At 43.9% G+C, this 16210-nt stretch overlaps 1 protein-coding gene across 1 annotated transcript in view; it reads left to right on the forward strand.

The window, feature by feature from the left end:
- SMOC2 (SPARC related modular calcium binding 2) overlaps positions 1 to 12055 on the forward strand; it is a 792053-nt gene extending 779998 nt beyond the window's left edge. Inside the window, exon 13 of the mRNA XM_073545093.1 lies at positions 11552 to 12055. Within this exon, the coding sequence (XP_073401194.1) occupies positions 11552 to 11572 (21 nt within the window). The 3' untranslated portion in view covers positions 11573 to 12055. The remainder of the gene's footprint in view (positions 1 to 11551) is intronic.
- The last annotated feature ends 4155 nt before the right edge of the window (positions 12056 to 16210 follow it).

Below are 16210 nucleotides of genomic sequence, written 5' to 3' on the forward strand. Positions count from 1 at the left end.
TTTTATATTCTCCCCGTGTTTGCGTGGGTTTCCTCGCACATTCCAAAGACCTACTGATAGGGAATTTAGAGTGTGAGCCCCATCGGGGACAGTGATGATGATGTGTGCAAACTGTAAAGCGCTGCGGAATATGTTAGCACTATATAAAGATTATTATTACCTGTTGTAACAAAACAATAATTTCTCCAAGACAATTTTCAATTACATTAGTACCTAAAATGATCATAGGATGGCATTCTCGTTTGTCAATATCAGCTATAGAAAGAAATTTTGGCGAGTCCCAAAAATAGATAAAATCCTCAAATTTATTTAAAATATTTTAAAAGATCTTATAGGTTGGGGATACATCTCAACGCGTTTCTGGCAAAAGCCCTTATTCACTGAGAATATCAACTATAATCAAACCTTGCAACTGCAATTCTACTCAGCCAATCTTGACGGTCACCTCTTTATATCCCATCTGAGGCAAGGGCTGACCATTGCTGGCAAAGATGGCAAGGTCTTTATCTGGGCTGTGAGTAATGTCTGAATCAGCCCAGTACTGCTTAAAGAGGACATATGGCATCGTTGTCACCTGGGAGCCGGTGTCCAGTAAAGTGTTCATCGAGAAGCCATCAATCACGACGGGCAGGACCGGCCGGCCTCCTACGTACTTGTCTCGCCAATTTGGTGGGCCTGGTTGTCTTACTCCTGAGGGTTGGCCCTTTGTCCCAGGGGTTGCTTGTTTAAATAACAGAATCTTGCTATGTGTCCCACCTTGTTGCAGCGGCGACAGATGGACTGTCTGTCCTCGTCAAAACGATCGCTATCTCTCCCTCTGGTCGGTGGGATTCTCCTCTGCTGTCACCACGGGACATCATCTGAACTGGAGGCCAGCTGGATCTTCTTCTTTGGAGCCACTTGTATGGACTGCACAGTTTTTGTGAGTGCAGACACACTTTTGGTTAGTTCCTTCAGGGCTGCCACTAAGAATTTCGGGGTCCCATACTGGCAAAATTTTCAGGGCCCCCTTGAGACTCCGCCCAGGCCCCACCCCTCGAACTGTCCACAGTCCCACTGCTCTCTATTGGAAAAACTCCACTTCTCACCAATCACTCATTAACAGTTCCCATCTCCAGATCACACATATAGCCAGCAGCTTTTGTTTTGGCCAAAAGATTTTTTAATCCACCGCCATAACACAGTAGATACTTTTGGCTGAGCTCTACTCTATTGTAACCTATTAAATATTTGTTACAATATCCAATACAATTTAGGTATATTTTTATTTATTTTTCAATATTTAAAATGACCAATAACATCACATACAAGGAACAAATACCGCCACACCATGTCTAGACCACATATTACCACCACAGTGACTGAATACTATCACATACAAGGAAAAAAACCGCAACACCATGTCCAGACCACATATTACCACCACAGTGACCGAATAATATCACATACAAGGAACAAATACTGCCACACCATTATCAGACCATATATTACCACCACAGTGACTGAATAATATCACATACACGGAAAAAAAACACAACACCATGACCAGACCACATATTACCACCACAGTGACCGAATAATATCACATACAAGGAACAAATACCGCCACACCATGTCCAGACCACATATTACCACCACATGGTGAATGAATACTACAATACTGATCAGTAATAAAAAAAAACACAATACTATCACCATAAGTGCCATTATACACAGGAGATCTGTACATAGTATGTAGTGTCTGTGTACAGGCAATACAGTGATCACTGGTGACATTATACACAGGAGCTCTGTATATAATGTACAGGTAATACAGTGATCACTGGTGACATTATACACAGGACCTCTGTATATAGTATACAGTGTATAGTGTCAGTGTACAGGTAACACACTGACTTATCAGTGACGTCTCTAGGTGAAGTCCTTCATCCTTGCTTTTCATCTTTCATCCAGCTCAGACCGCCATCACTTCTTCCAGCCAGGGCTCATCTCTGCAGGAAATAACACAGTTATCTAGAGTTCCGCTTGCAGAACACATTACTTATTTTTTTTCCAACTTCTACATTACATCACATGAAGAGAAAAAGGCGACATAGTATCACTCTACACAGTAACAGGACCTCCCTCCATTTAAAACAGAATACTCAAAAAAATAAAATAAATACATCACTGCAGTAAGAATATCCCTTAATTAGCCCCTATTGCTGTGATTTCCCTGGCTCAGACATCTGAGCCGAAGCTCCCCTGCTCCCTCCGGTGGTTACTGGAGGTAGTGGAGCTGGCCAGATTGACAGAGGTCTGCCACCTGATCATGATGATGACGATTGGAGATTTAGGATTACGGATTGGAGTATTTAAATCTGCAGACTTTCTGCAATCCCTGCTGGTGATTGTTTTCCTGTGCATTCAAAGGTCTGATGTCTCCTGCCCTGTTCAGCTAAGTGATTCATTTGCTAATCCTTTGCATCTGATCTGGTTTTGTCTATCTCTGCTTGTGTGGGTTCAGCTTGCTCCTGCTGGGGGCTGTGCTGGACCACCGCTCCATATGTTACTGCTTGTGTCAGTTTGTTCAGTCCCCTGTTATATTGGTCTCTTTTGCTTTGCTTCCAGTTAATACCGGAGTGCTGATATAGTGGGGGCGAAGACGTGTGCCTTCAGTGTCTTTTTGTACATCAGAGGTGTTGGATTTTTCAGGGTTTTTTGCATGATTGCAGACAGTGTCTTTCCTTTCCTATCCTGTCTAGTCAATTTGGGCCCCATCATTTGCTTAGTCTATTTTTCTGCCTGCGTTTGTGTTTCATCTTGTCTCACTGTCAATATATGTTTGGGGGCTATCTATTCCTTTATGGTCTGCTCCGGGGCAGTTTAGTGTCTAGGGCATCGTAGGTATGCTCTACAGCTACTGCTGGTTGTGTGGATAGGATCAGGGGTCTGCAATCCGCTTAGTTACCAACCTCTCTGGTTTTCTGGTGGCTTAGCCTGTTACTGCTATCCTCTTCGGTGACCCATTCATAACACCCTATGGTAATAATATCCCCATCCTGAACCCCGTGTGTCTCATTCCTGGCTTCAGCCATATGTTCTCCCATCCCGCCCTCATGAGTATCCATTCTGCCCCATATGATCTCCCCATCCTGACCCATCTGTCTCCATCGTATCTATCCTGCCCCATGAACCTGCACGATCTGTCTCCAATCCTGCCCCCTGTGTCTCCAATCATGCCCTGTATGTCCATTCTGCCCCCTGTATCTCCAATCCTGCCCCCATGTCACCAATCATGCCCCCATGTCTTTCATCTTGCCCCCTGTGTCTCCAATCATGCCCATATCTCCATTCTGCCCCATGTCTCAAATCATGCCCCGCATCTCCATTCTGCCCCGTGTCTCCATTCTGCCCCCTGTGTCTCCAATCATGCCCCATGTCTTTCATCCCACCCCCTGTGTCTCAAATCATGCCCCGTATCTCCACTCTGTCCTGTATCTCCATTCTACACCCTGTGTCTCCAATCATGCCCCGTATCTCCATTCTGCCCCGTGTCTCCATCCTGCCCCCAGTATTTCCAATACTGCCCCCGTGTCTCCAATCATGCCCCCATGTCTCTGTTCTGCCCTGTGTTTCTAAACATGCCCCGTATCTCCATTCTGCCCCCTGTGTCTCCATCCTGCCCCCAGTATCTCCAATACTGCCCCATGTCTCCAATCATGCTCCTGTTTCTCCATTATGCCCCCTGTGTCTCCAATCATGCCCTGTATCTCCATTCTGCCCCATGTCTCCAATCATGCCCCGTATCTCCATTCTGCCCCATGTCTCCAATCATGCCCTGCATCTCCATTCTGCCCCGTGTCTCCAATCATGCCTCGTATCTCCATCCTGCCCCCTGTGTCTCCATCCTGCCCCCAGTATCTCCAATACTGCCCCCGTGTCTCCAATCATGCTGCCATGTCTTTCATCTTGCCCCCTGTGTCTCCAATCATGCCCCGCATCTGCATTCTGCCCTGTCTCCAATCCTGCCCCATGTCTCCAATCATGCCCTGTCTCCATTCTGCCCCCAGTGTCACACTACTCCAATCTACCCGTGTGCCTTCAATCTGCCCTGGCAGGATGGAGACACATGGTACATGTGTCTCCATCCTGCCAGGGAAACATATTGGACGCTTTCAATAATTAAAAGAAAAAACTTCTTACCTGACCATGCTCCTGCAGTGAAGATGCAGCTGCTGCTGTGAGCAGAAGGACCTGTGTGACATCATCGTCATGTGATCAGGGGGCGGACCTGATCAACGGTGAAGGCCAGTGATAATGATGATGTCACCACAGGTCCTTCACCTCTTCCACTTCTGCAGCTCTCATCTGATGTCGGCCGCTGTTGCGGCTCTTCTGATGTGTGCGCTATGCGCCGCATGCCCGGCTGCAGCGCACTGCATTTGGGACCCGATGACTAGAAGCACAGGAGCAGGGCCCCTGACATGTGGGCCCGCTTCTGTACTGCTGATCACCGGGCCCCATACAGCAGTAAGGGCTGTCATGCCCTGATGGCGGCCCTGAGTTCCTTGACTTGGAGACATAGGTCTGCAGCAGAGTCATCATCTTGGGCCAGCGTCTCAGTATCAATAGGGGTCTGGGGAAAGGATGCTGCCTTCTGCTGGTATGTAATTGCTGGATGCCTAGAGGGCTCTGTGCCGCTAGGATTTGGTTCACGCAGCACTCAGATGGCTCTATCCTTAAAGTGTGCAAAGTCCAATTCAGGATTTTGCAGGGCCATTATGCGCAGCTGTGTCCTTTGATTGTTAGACTGGAGTCCCTCTATAAACTGCTCCGTTGCACACTCTCAGGGTCAACCTGTTTTTCGCCTCCTGAAGGTTAACAGCATAGTCCCATATACTGTCCTGCAACCTTTGTTTGCACCGAAAGAATCTCATTTTTATCTTTGCTGCAGTACGGGTGTCAAAAGTGTCCTTCAGGCTGGCTAAGATTTGTTTGACAGTTCCTTTATCAGTGTCCGGCCAGGACTTTACTTCCCTCTGGGCTGCACCAGTTAGCTGGCCAATGAGGATGCTGACTTTTTGACTCTCAGACAGGGGGTACACTTTGAACAAACTACATAGTCTTTCCTTAAAATCGCTCAGGGTGCGCGACTCCCCTGAAGTACTGTGGTAACCAGGCCACTCCTGGTATATATGGCATTGATAGCGGCATTATGGAGGCTGCGACAGCTGCCGAATCTCTACCCGAGTTGGGCATTTTCTTCCTCCCTCAGTGAACCTCAGCCAAGCTCCGTTTACCTTTACCGTTGTCAACAGCTGCTCTCTGACGGGCTGGATTGAGCTCCTCCTGGTCTCCAAATCGGATATTCCTGCTTTTCAATCGCTCACAATAGAGTGCAGCTCCAGCTTCACTTCGCCCACTGACATCAGAGCGCGGGCAGGGCTTCGCATCGTGCTCTATTTCTGGCTCCGCTTACGATGGCACGCCCCTCTCTGCTCGCACGCACTGTGTGACGCAGTTTTGGCGGTGATTTGAAAGCTCATTAAAGTCTCTAGCACTCAATTTAATAAAGTCTATGGCACACAGTACCCAGCTTTGCCAGGCTCCAAGTACCCAGCTTTGCCAGGCTCGATAATCCTGTTTTTGACGCCAAAGTTTGGAGCGCCCCTCAGGGTCTTAGGTTACTTGGTACCGGGCCGGTCAGGCTCTCAAAAGGAGTTGTCACGGTGGCAGTGACCCAGTCCGTGGACCTGGGCGTCCAGTAATTAAATAGAGGATAGTTATGTGGAGTTTAATTGTGACGCCACTCGTGGTGTTCGGCAATGGGGGGCTGACACTGTGGTTTTGGTCCTCTGGGGCTGATCGTAACGCAACAAAGATGGTTCAGCTCCCCACGGTAGAGCGGGGCCCCAGGGCAAATATATTTGATTGTTCAGATGGTGGTGAATGTTGGGGTGCAGAGAATAAGTGAAGGACACAGAGAGGTGCAGTTTTCTTTACCTTTTACTTGAAAGTAGTTGCAATCTGGGGTACCACATACAGATGAGGGATTGAGTCCGGCTCACCTGGAGGCATTCAGGGGATCCACCCTGCCAGGTGGGGCTGGGGACCTTCCTTCTGCGCTCTGTTTTCGGGTCCCTGCTGCTTGTAGCTAAGCTGCGGCCCTCTCCTGCGTGATGATCTCTAACCTGTATGACTGACAGCATGAGCCTATATCACGGGTACTCTCCTTTTCACTGTCAGCCCCAGGCTCTTGGTCTGCTGCCATGCCTTCAGGTATTCAGTCTGTCCAAGGAACTTGCAGTCCCCTGTACTTCAGATTTGGCTGTCAGGATGTACAGCTCCTGCCCAGCCAAGGACTCTAGTGTCCCTTTTTATATCAGTGCTTTGCTCTGGGGTCAGTTATACGCAATTTTAGGTCCCCCAGAGCCTCATGTCTCTGCTCCTGTCCCTTTCCTCTTCACAGACCAACTTCAACTGTCTCTAACTGTCTTGTCATGAGCTCCAGCTGCTCCTGTTTCCATGACAAGTCCCTTGTTTACTCTTTTTGTTCTGTCACTAACCAGTGACTCACTGCTGCTCACTGTATTGTTTGTATTTTTTGTGTAAAGGCTCATGCAGACATCTATGTAGGTCCGTACGATCATGGGCAACAATGCTGGGACTGGCCGTGGGTCTCCCAACTGGAGTACGATAGCTTTATATATTTCTATGAGGCTGTCACACTTTGGTCGGGAGACCCGCGGCCCGTCCGTGCATTGTGGTCCGTGATCAGGAACATCCACTGACCTCTGCATGAACCCTTAAACTCTGCTTTGTAATTCCAGTTTATTCCTTGACTACCTAGTGTGTCCCAGCACTCATTTTGTGGGATAATGAGATGAGGGTTTCTGTGTTTTCCCCCATGAGCCATATTTTTGGAAGGTTTTTTGATTCATATATTCAATATTATATCCCATATATGCCTTGTTTCAATTTGTGTTTTTGGCAGGTAACCCTGAGCGGGTTTTTATTTATGTTTTAATATCACCTTTTTGCGATTGTGTGTCAATAAAGTTTTTTCATATGTTTTTTACTCAGTTTAGTGTATACTTACGGTAGTGCTTTCTTTCTTTTCTCCTTAGCACTCCTTTTGTTGCACCTATGCAGTGTCTGCGGTTGTTGCAGCCAATATTGTCTCTTTAGTGCTTTCTGTGTTAAACTAACATCTAAACATTTAAACATCAGCATTGCTCAGTCAGTGACATATTAGGGTGTCATAGCATGCATTCTGTTTTACCCATGAAGTGTCTGCGACTGCCTCAGCCTATATTGCTACTTGTATTTTCTGCATCAGACTAGCATTTAAACACCATTGTAATTCATAGTGACAAGTTAGTGTCACGCCACTCATTTTCTGTATCCATGTGTGGCGCCCCTGAGGCTCAGTCGCCACAGAGGTACTGCACCTTCTCCTAAGGTGTAGTGCCCCACCAACTAGGTGCCGTAAGTTGGGAACTCCTTTCCACATTCCAACACCTGCACCCACACACAGGATAGTTCAGCAATGGACCAGATTGCGGCTCCATGCTTAGAGGGTAGCAGAGCACCTTTCGTGGGTCCTTGCTTCGTAACATGAGATGTGCTGGGAGGTGGGTGGAGTTAAATATAATAGAGTGGGAAAGTTTAGAATTACAGATCAGTCTGGGGTCAGTCTGACAGAGGGTCAGAGAGGGAAGGAAGTCACTCAGACAGGAGTGAGGATCCTTGGAAGAAGGGATGGAGGAAGGAGTGCTGCAGCTGCCTCAGTGACCTGAGCCAGCTGGCACAGGAAAGGAACAGAAGGAGAAAGACGTAGAACTGCAACCTAAGCTTCCATAAGAGAGAGAAGGAACAGCGTGGAACGAAGGAGTAGGAGAACAGAGAGGAGTTGTGGGTTGGAAGAGGAACCCTGCCTATAGGTTCTCAGCGCAAGGCCGGGGCCCGGTCCCCGAGGTTGTATGGACACTTATGGTTCTGCAGCAGACACCGGTGGAGTAGTTGGCTGTAAATGCATTACTCCCACCCAAGACTTGGGACACAACAGCAACACGGATAGAGAGCCGGGATCCGGGAAGTCCCTGATCAGGCTACAGCTGTCTGTCATACAAGTAGAGTTGTTAGGAACATCTGACAGGAGGAACTACAGAGTAACCACGGTACTGGAGCTCTTCACACGAATAGGCGCAATAGCGGAGTCATTCAGGACAGGTACATGTTGGCAGAGTGTTGGAGAGGAGAAGCCTGACTTGCCCGGGAGGTTGATTGAGTCTCTGCCCCGGAGGACATGGCACGGAGGCAGGCACCAGTGTGTACCACGAACTGTGAGTAAAGCTTTGGAACTACAAGTCCTGGTGTCTTCCAGTCATTGTGCACCAATACCTTCAGCACCGCTACATCTGGGTAATCCTCCTTTACACTACCTGTGCCAACACACTGCCCAGGGGCTACAGCTTCACCTGTGGGGAGCTATACCATCTATGCTGCAACACACCATCAGCCACAGAGGATCTGCATGCAGCGTTGGCTTAACATCTTGCTTGCCAAACACCACAGGTGGCGTCACGAACTATTCAATTGACATTGGGCGCCCAGGGCCACGGACCGGGTCACAGCTGCTGTGATACTTTCCCCCTGACACCGACCCGGTACTGAGTACCTCACAGCCCTGGGACGGGGCGACCCACATGCAGTGTCTGCAACTGCCAGACTCAATATTATGGTTTTTATCTTCTGTGCTAAACTAGCTTTTAAATATGACCCTTAATTGTAGTTCAGTCTGTGACTGTTTGGTGATTTTGGCACTCAGTAACCTCATTAGATGTTATCACTAGGGATGAGCGAGCATACTCGTGAGGATTCGGTACTCGGTGAGTAATGCGGTACTCGCGGTATTCGAATCCTCGTGAGTATTTCACTACTCGCCTCACAATATTCGCAACAGCCCGCACAGTCCCCGCACAGCATGACACAGTCCCCGCACAGTCCCCGCACATCCCAGCACGGCCCACCACAGTCCCACACAGCCCAGAACAGTACCTGCAAAGCCCTGCACAGTCCCGCACAGTCCCGCACAGCCCGGCACAGTCCCCGCACCGGCCAGCACAGTCCCGCATAGCCTGGCACAATCCCCGCACAGGCCAGCACAGTCCCGCATAGCCTGGCACAGTCTTCGCACTGTCCACGCCCAGTCCATCACAGTCCCCGCCCATTAATCGCATTTCCCATAGACTTATATTGGACTCGGTACTCGTTACGAGTACCCGAGTATTAGGAGGTACTTGTAACGAATACAACGAGTCCGAATACTACTAGCTTATCCCTAGTTATCACATCTGCCGGAAGCTGGAACAAAACTCCACAGCTCTGTATGTGGCCTAGTGGCTGCCTAATGGTACTGCAAATAGTCTGTTCAATAGAAGCTGATCTACAGTGCCTATACAATGCATGGCACTGTGGTGTTCTGCGTCATTCACTGCTTACATCCAGAGTAAATGAGTGGATTGTCGCTAGATAAAATCAATAGCCAAGTTGTCAGACACGTGCTAATTGCTTATCTGAGCATCTGTTTTATGGCAAGACAGTTTTACCAAAATATGTAGTGGAAATAACAAACTTTCCATGAATGTAAATTACCAAAGCAAGCTTTGAGCAGACATTGAGCCAATAAAACTTACCGAGAGATAAAACTAAAAATGAAAAATTTACAAAAAAAATTTGTAAATTAGGATAAGTGCAAGAGAATTAATACAAACATAATAGGAATTTTCTTTGATGCAATATTAATAGCTAAAGTTCCGAATTAACTTCATATGTCAGCTATCTCCTTTTTAAAAATATGAAAAAAAACACAAAAGATCAAATCATCCCCCTTTTGACTCTTTGAAACCACAGTAAAAACTAAATATACATAAGGTATTTGGTATCGCTGCCTTCTGGAATGTCCAATCTATCAAAATATAAAATAAATGAATTAGATCGGTACACAGCACAACAAAAAAAAATTACTTCTTACTGTTTTCAATAGTCCCTTTAGGGGACTCGAAGCTGCAATCATCTGATCGCTTGTACTATACCTAGCAAAAATCATGAACTCATATGAAAGCCAGCTGCTGGTTGGTGTTCTCAGGAGGATCGTAGTGACAGACACAGGGGTCATCAGCAGACCCCTGCCTGTCATGGCAACCCATTGGCGCCCTGCAATCTCGTCACGGATGCGCGGTTGGGAGCATGGATTGACGCACTCTCTGACGACGCGTGTTAAATCCCACTGTTTGAGATTGACAGTGAGATTTAGCAGGTGAACCCACATCAATGGCAGGGGCATGACATATGATATAAATGTACGCCATATGTCGTGGAGGGGTTAAAATATAATTTGATATATATAATCTCAATTTTGTATGACATATCACATTGTTTTTACGGAGAGTCCTACTGTGTTACACATGTGGCTTTATTAAACCTTTTTAGAAGTGAGGAAAGCTAAAAGTTGTCTCCAAATATATGTTTGACGTCTAGCAAAATGTTAGTTTTTACATATAGCACACATACCTTTTTCTAAATATATAGTGTTTTTTGGGCATTTTTGTATAGGTTTTTCAATAAATTACAACTTAAAATGATTGTACACTAATAAGTAAAAAATGGCACTAAAGCAATTGAATCTGCAAGACCATGCATTTTAGAATGCAAAGCAATATGTGTATGTTGTGGTAGGTGCAGCTCTACTTAAGAGCGCAGATATCAGTTATTTTTCAGATAGTTGGGCCTGCAGAATCCCAGTGTATACTAGCTAAATATATGTCAATATTTGGGGCATATGTTTTGTTATGAAAATGAATAGGTGCATTATGAGATCTTCACAGCGTATGCGCCAACTGTGCAATGTGTGACCTTGGTCTACGTTATGTTTGAGAAACAGAACCAAGCCCAAAGAATCATTTGAAATGGAGAGAAACCAATAGGAAAAAGTATCAATATTAATCATTTTAAAGTTGGTTTCCAGTTACAGTAAACTATTGCATTGTTAGAAATGCTACAGGCAAACAACAGAGACCAAGGCAGCGGTGGGCACACAGTGCTGGAGCCAAGGAGGGTAAGAAAAGCTCAGTCTGCATTTTTATACTTAACTGCACCAGGGAACAATAGTTTACTGAAACTGGGAAACCCCTTTAAGGGTTCTTTTACACTTGCTGGGTTTTTTGTGGTCCGTTTTTATGATCCGAAAATACGGTATACCACAAAAACAAGCTACCGTTGTTTTTGCGGTACCATTGATTTAAGTGGAGGCCGTGTCCGTGAGCCGTGAAAAATATCGAGCAAGCTCTGTATGTTTTCATGGCCATATATACGGCACACAGCAATCCAATATATTTTTGAGGGCCATTTTTGCGGCCCCATAGAAATCTATTGGGGGTCGCAAAAAAGACCCGCAAAAACATGGCAAGTGTAAAAGAAGCCTAAAAGAAGCCTAATAGTGTTTCAGTGTTTAAATGATGCGATATTTTAACTATTAAATTGCTTACATTCCTCTTCTTTCCTGCAGATCTCCCGGAAACAAGGATGAATACGTCTGAAGATAATCAAGAATTGTAACTGAGAAGCTGATGCTCAATGCCACATAGGCAGTGACACAGAAATAGTATTTGCACTTTGTACTTTAAATGTAAATTCACTTTGTAGAATTGTGATATTTAAGCAGACTTTTGAATCTGTGAAACATAAGGAACTTGTGGAAATTTACACATACAATGTATGTGCCTTGCTCTGTGTAGCTATTCTAGATGTACAAGTTTTGCATTTTCTCTGTATTCTTCCTTTCATTTTGATTGTAGGTAGATGTGTTGTAGATGAATGTTCATGTATTGTAATTGGATTTTATTTCTGCTCATTGTATAATTCAGCTGCTTTCTGTTCTATGCTTATAATCAATGTCCTTAAGGGAAGGATTTTTAATAGATGTCTTTTTATATGTTTGGATTTTGCATTTGTTGTGCTGAATAAAACACTATAGAGCTCATTCATCAAAGCCACAAAAATGGCATCAAAACTTTGAAAAGTCGCAATTTTTTTCGCAAATACGGTATACCACAAAAACAAGCTACCGTTATTTTTGCAGTACCATTAATTTAAGTGGAGGCATCAAAGCTTTGAAAAGTCGCAATTTTTTTCACAATGCGGAATTGAGCGAAAAACTGTGACTTTTGGTGTTTCAATGTCGCTTTGCATCAGCTCAGACAAAATGGGCGAAGCAGGAGAGGAGCCGGGATAGGACATAGTGTGGTCATGGTCATGATAAGTGTGGGCTTTTTTACTCCAGAAATGTTACTCCACTCCTTGACTGAAGCAGCATTTCTGGCGATGTGCATGCCACCCACAAGGGGTCTCAAATTTATTAAGCGATGTGCGCTTCTTAATGAGTTTGGCACTTTTTGTACTCCATCAAGACTGGAGTAGTGTGAGTGTGCACTATGCCAGGCTTTGTTTCTCTGACAGCTTATCAATCACAAATTAGTCAGCTTATGACTGTGACTTTTATTTTACATTTCCTGGAGCCTCCGTTTGATTTGTTTATAGTAATAGTAACACAAATATCAGCTTCCCAATAACTGACAAATTGATCCATGCCCGTGGGCAAGCAGCCTTTGTCACATAATCACAAAAAGGTTTGTTTCTCTGTTGTGAGACTAATCAGTCCAAACGAAGAATGTCAAAACAAAATCTTTTCATTCCACCTGGCTAAGAATTCATGTAGCCATTCATTCCTCCTCCTCCCACTGCCGGGGGCCAACATGGAGCAAAAGCTATCACCTGAACAAACTAGAAACATTTGCCTCAAGGAGGAGCAGAGAGTGTGCAACCATCGCCTGGAGCTTTCTTCTTGCCATCTGGGAGATGTTTGAACAGGCATTAATGCTTTGCCCTTAATTCCTTTTGAGGTGCCTTAGGGAACAAAGTATTTGCAGATGTGAACTTTATAGCTCAAGTGCATAATACACTTTTCAAGATTTTGTACTTTAATAAATTATATTCATCTGTTGCAATAACCAATAATCCCTCACCTCAGAACACACAAAATGACAGACATTGAAAAACTGCAGCTTTTCTGTTTTATATTTCTTTTTACTACGGTGAAAATGCTGAAGTAGACTCACATATGGTTTCCGACAGCCAATAAATAGCAAGGCAAGCTTTCTTTCTTATATATAAATTACACAGATACCAGAAACAGGCTTGTTCTCGGCAGCATGCTTTAGCTTTCTACACAATATTGTATCAGTAGAAGATCACAAATGCTGACATGTAATGAAGCTGAGACTCTTCTCTACATCACTAAGCATGGCGCAGAGATCGCTTGGATGATATACTGTATGTTATGTGCTGCACTGTCAGCCACACAACTAGGCTCTCCGAGAAATACATAGCAACACTGCAGATGGATTCTGTTTCATCACAGACAGACCGAAAAATATTGAAGCCTTGCATTTATAAATCAAGAATTGTACTTTTTAAGTAGAACTTACATTTATACATTGGCAATATTTAAAATAAGTATATGCAAAATTCCCAGCCTAAAAATACAAGGCAGTAGCCGCCCCAGAAGTGGCATATCACATTAGATAATGCTAGTAATATCTATCTATCTACAACAATGCACATAACGACCATAAGTCCCAAATAAATACAGTCATATGTAAAAGTTTGGGCACCCCTATTAATGTTAACCTTTTTTCTTTATAACAATTTTGGTTTTTGCAACAGGTATTTCAGTTTCATATATCTAATAACTGATGGACTCAGTTATATTTCTGGATTCAAATGAGGTTTATTGTACTAACAGAAAATGTGCAATCTGCATTTAAACAAAATTTGACCGGTGCAAAAGTATGGGCACCCTTATCATTTTCTTGATTTGAACACTCCTAACTACTTTTTACTGACTTCCTGAAGCACTAAATTGGTTTTGTAACCTCATTGAGCTTTGAACTTCATAGCCAGGTGTATCAAATCATGAGAAAAGGTATTTAAAGTGGCCACTTGCAAGTAGTTCTCCTATTTGATTCTCCTATGAAGAGTGGCATCATGGGCTCCTCAAAACAACTCTCAAATGATCTGAAAACAAAGATTATTCAACATAGCTTTTCAGGGGAAGGATACAAAAAGTTGTCTCAGAGATTTAACCTGTCAGTCTCCACTGTGAGGAACATAGTAAGGAAATGGAAGAACACAGGTACAGTTCTTGTTAAGCCCAGAAGTGGCAGGCCAAGAAAAATATCAGAAAGGCAGAGAAGAAGAATGGTGAGAACAGTCAAGGACAATCCACAGACCACCTCCAAAGACCGGCAGCATCATCTTGCTGCAGATGGTGTCACTGTGCATCGGTCAACAATACAGCGCATGCATAACGCCTTTTTGTATGACCAAACAACTCAATCTTTGTTTCATCAGTCCACAGGACCTTCTTCCAAAATGTAACTGGCTTGTCCAAATGTGCTTTTGCATACCTCAGGCGACTCTGTTTGTGGCGTGCTTGCAGAAACGGCTTCTTTCGCATCACTCTTCGATACAGCTTCTCCTTGTGCAAAGTGCGCTGTATTGTTGACCGATGCACAGTGACACCATCTGCAGCAAGATGATGCTGCCGGTCTTTGGAGGTGGTCTGTGGATTGTCCTTGACTGTTCTCACCATTCTTCTTCTCTGCCTTTCTGATATTTTTCTTGGCCTGCCACTTCTGGGCTTAACAAGAACTGTACCTGTGTTCTTCCATTTCTTTACTATGTTCCTCACAGTGGAAACTGACAGGTTAAATCTCTGAGAAAACTTTTTGTATCCTTCCCCTGAAAAGCTATGTTGAATAATCTTTGTTTTCAGATCATTTGAGAGTTGTTTTGAGGAGCCCATGATGCCACTCTTCATAGGAGAATCAAATAGGAGAACTACTTGCAAGTGGCCACTTTAAATACCTTTTCTCATGATTTGATACACCTGGCTATGAAGATCAAAGCTCAATGAGGTTACAAAACCAATTTAGTGCTTCAGGAAGTCAGTAAAAAGTAGTTAGGAGTGTTCAAATCAAGAAAATGATAAGGGTGCCCATACTTTTGCACCAGTGAAATTTTGTTTAAATGCAGATTGCACATTTTCTGTTAGTACAATAAACCTCATTTGAATCCAGAAATATAACTGAGTCCATCAGTTATTAGATATATGAAACTGAAATACCTGTTGCAAAAACCAAAATTGTTATAAAGAAAAAAGGTTAACATTAATAGGGGTGCCCAAACTTTTACATATGACTGTACAATATTTATTAATACAGCAAAATAATAGTTTATTAAAACCGGTATCAATATATGGAATGAATCAAGTTTTTTAGACATATGCTGAAAAGATATAATTTATAGGGGCAGTACTACCCAGATATAGGACATACCATTGATATATAACAGTGTGAAAAAAATGTGAAAAAGATATAAATGTTATAATATTATAATGTTTTTAATATTATATTAAAATTCTCTATATAAATTTATAAAGTGCATCATACTTATAAATGAGTAAAGTGCTGGGCAAATTTGAATAACACAATAAACATAGCCATATCTATATAATTAAAGTGCAATGCAATTCAACAATAAAACAGTAGGTGTCAGTATGCCTATGCGGATCATACAGGTAATGCTAAAAGATACCATAAGGTGTCACTAATAGGCCCGAATGTCTGCTGACCAGGAAAACAGTGCAATGTGAAAAATGAGGACGGCTTAGCGCCGAAACGCGCGTTGGGGCTGGGCATCTATGCTAGGTGACCAGGAGTCGTAACATATAGCATACTTTGTAAGTCACTATTTACTAATTTCCTCATTTTTCACATTGCACTGTTTTCCAGATTTTTTACTGCTTTTCTGCATTTATTACATAGTAACATAGTAACATAGTAACATAGTAATTAAGGTTGAAGGGAGACTTTAAGTCCATCTAGTTCAACCCATATCCTATCCTAACTTGCCCTAACATGTTGATCCAGAGGAAGGCAAAAAAACCCCATGTGGCAACAGTAAGCTTCACATTGGGGAAAAAAATTCCTTCCCGACTCCACATACGGCAATCAGACTAGCTCCCTGGATCAACGCAATATTAAGGAGACTAGTGTATATACCCTGTAATATTATACTTTTCAAGAAAGGCATCCAGTCCCTTCTT

Source organism: Dendrobates tinctorius, unplaced genomic scaffold (genome assembly GCF_039654945.1).
Source record: "Dendrobates tinctorius isolate UK_male_01 unplaced genomic scaffold, ASM3965494v1 ptg000140l, whole genome shotgun sequence".
NCBI classification, from domain to species: domain Eukaryota; kingdom Metazoa; phylum Chordata; class Amphibia; order Anura; family Dendrobatidae; genus Dendrobates; species Dendrobates tinctorius.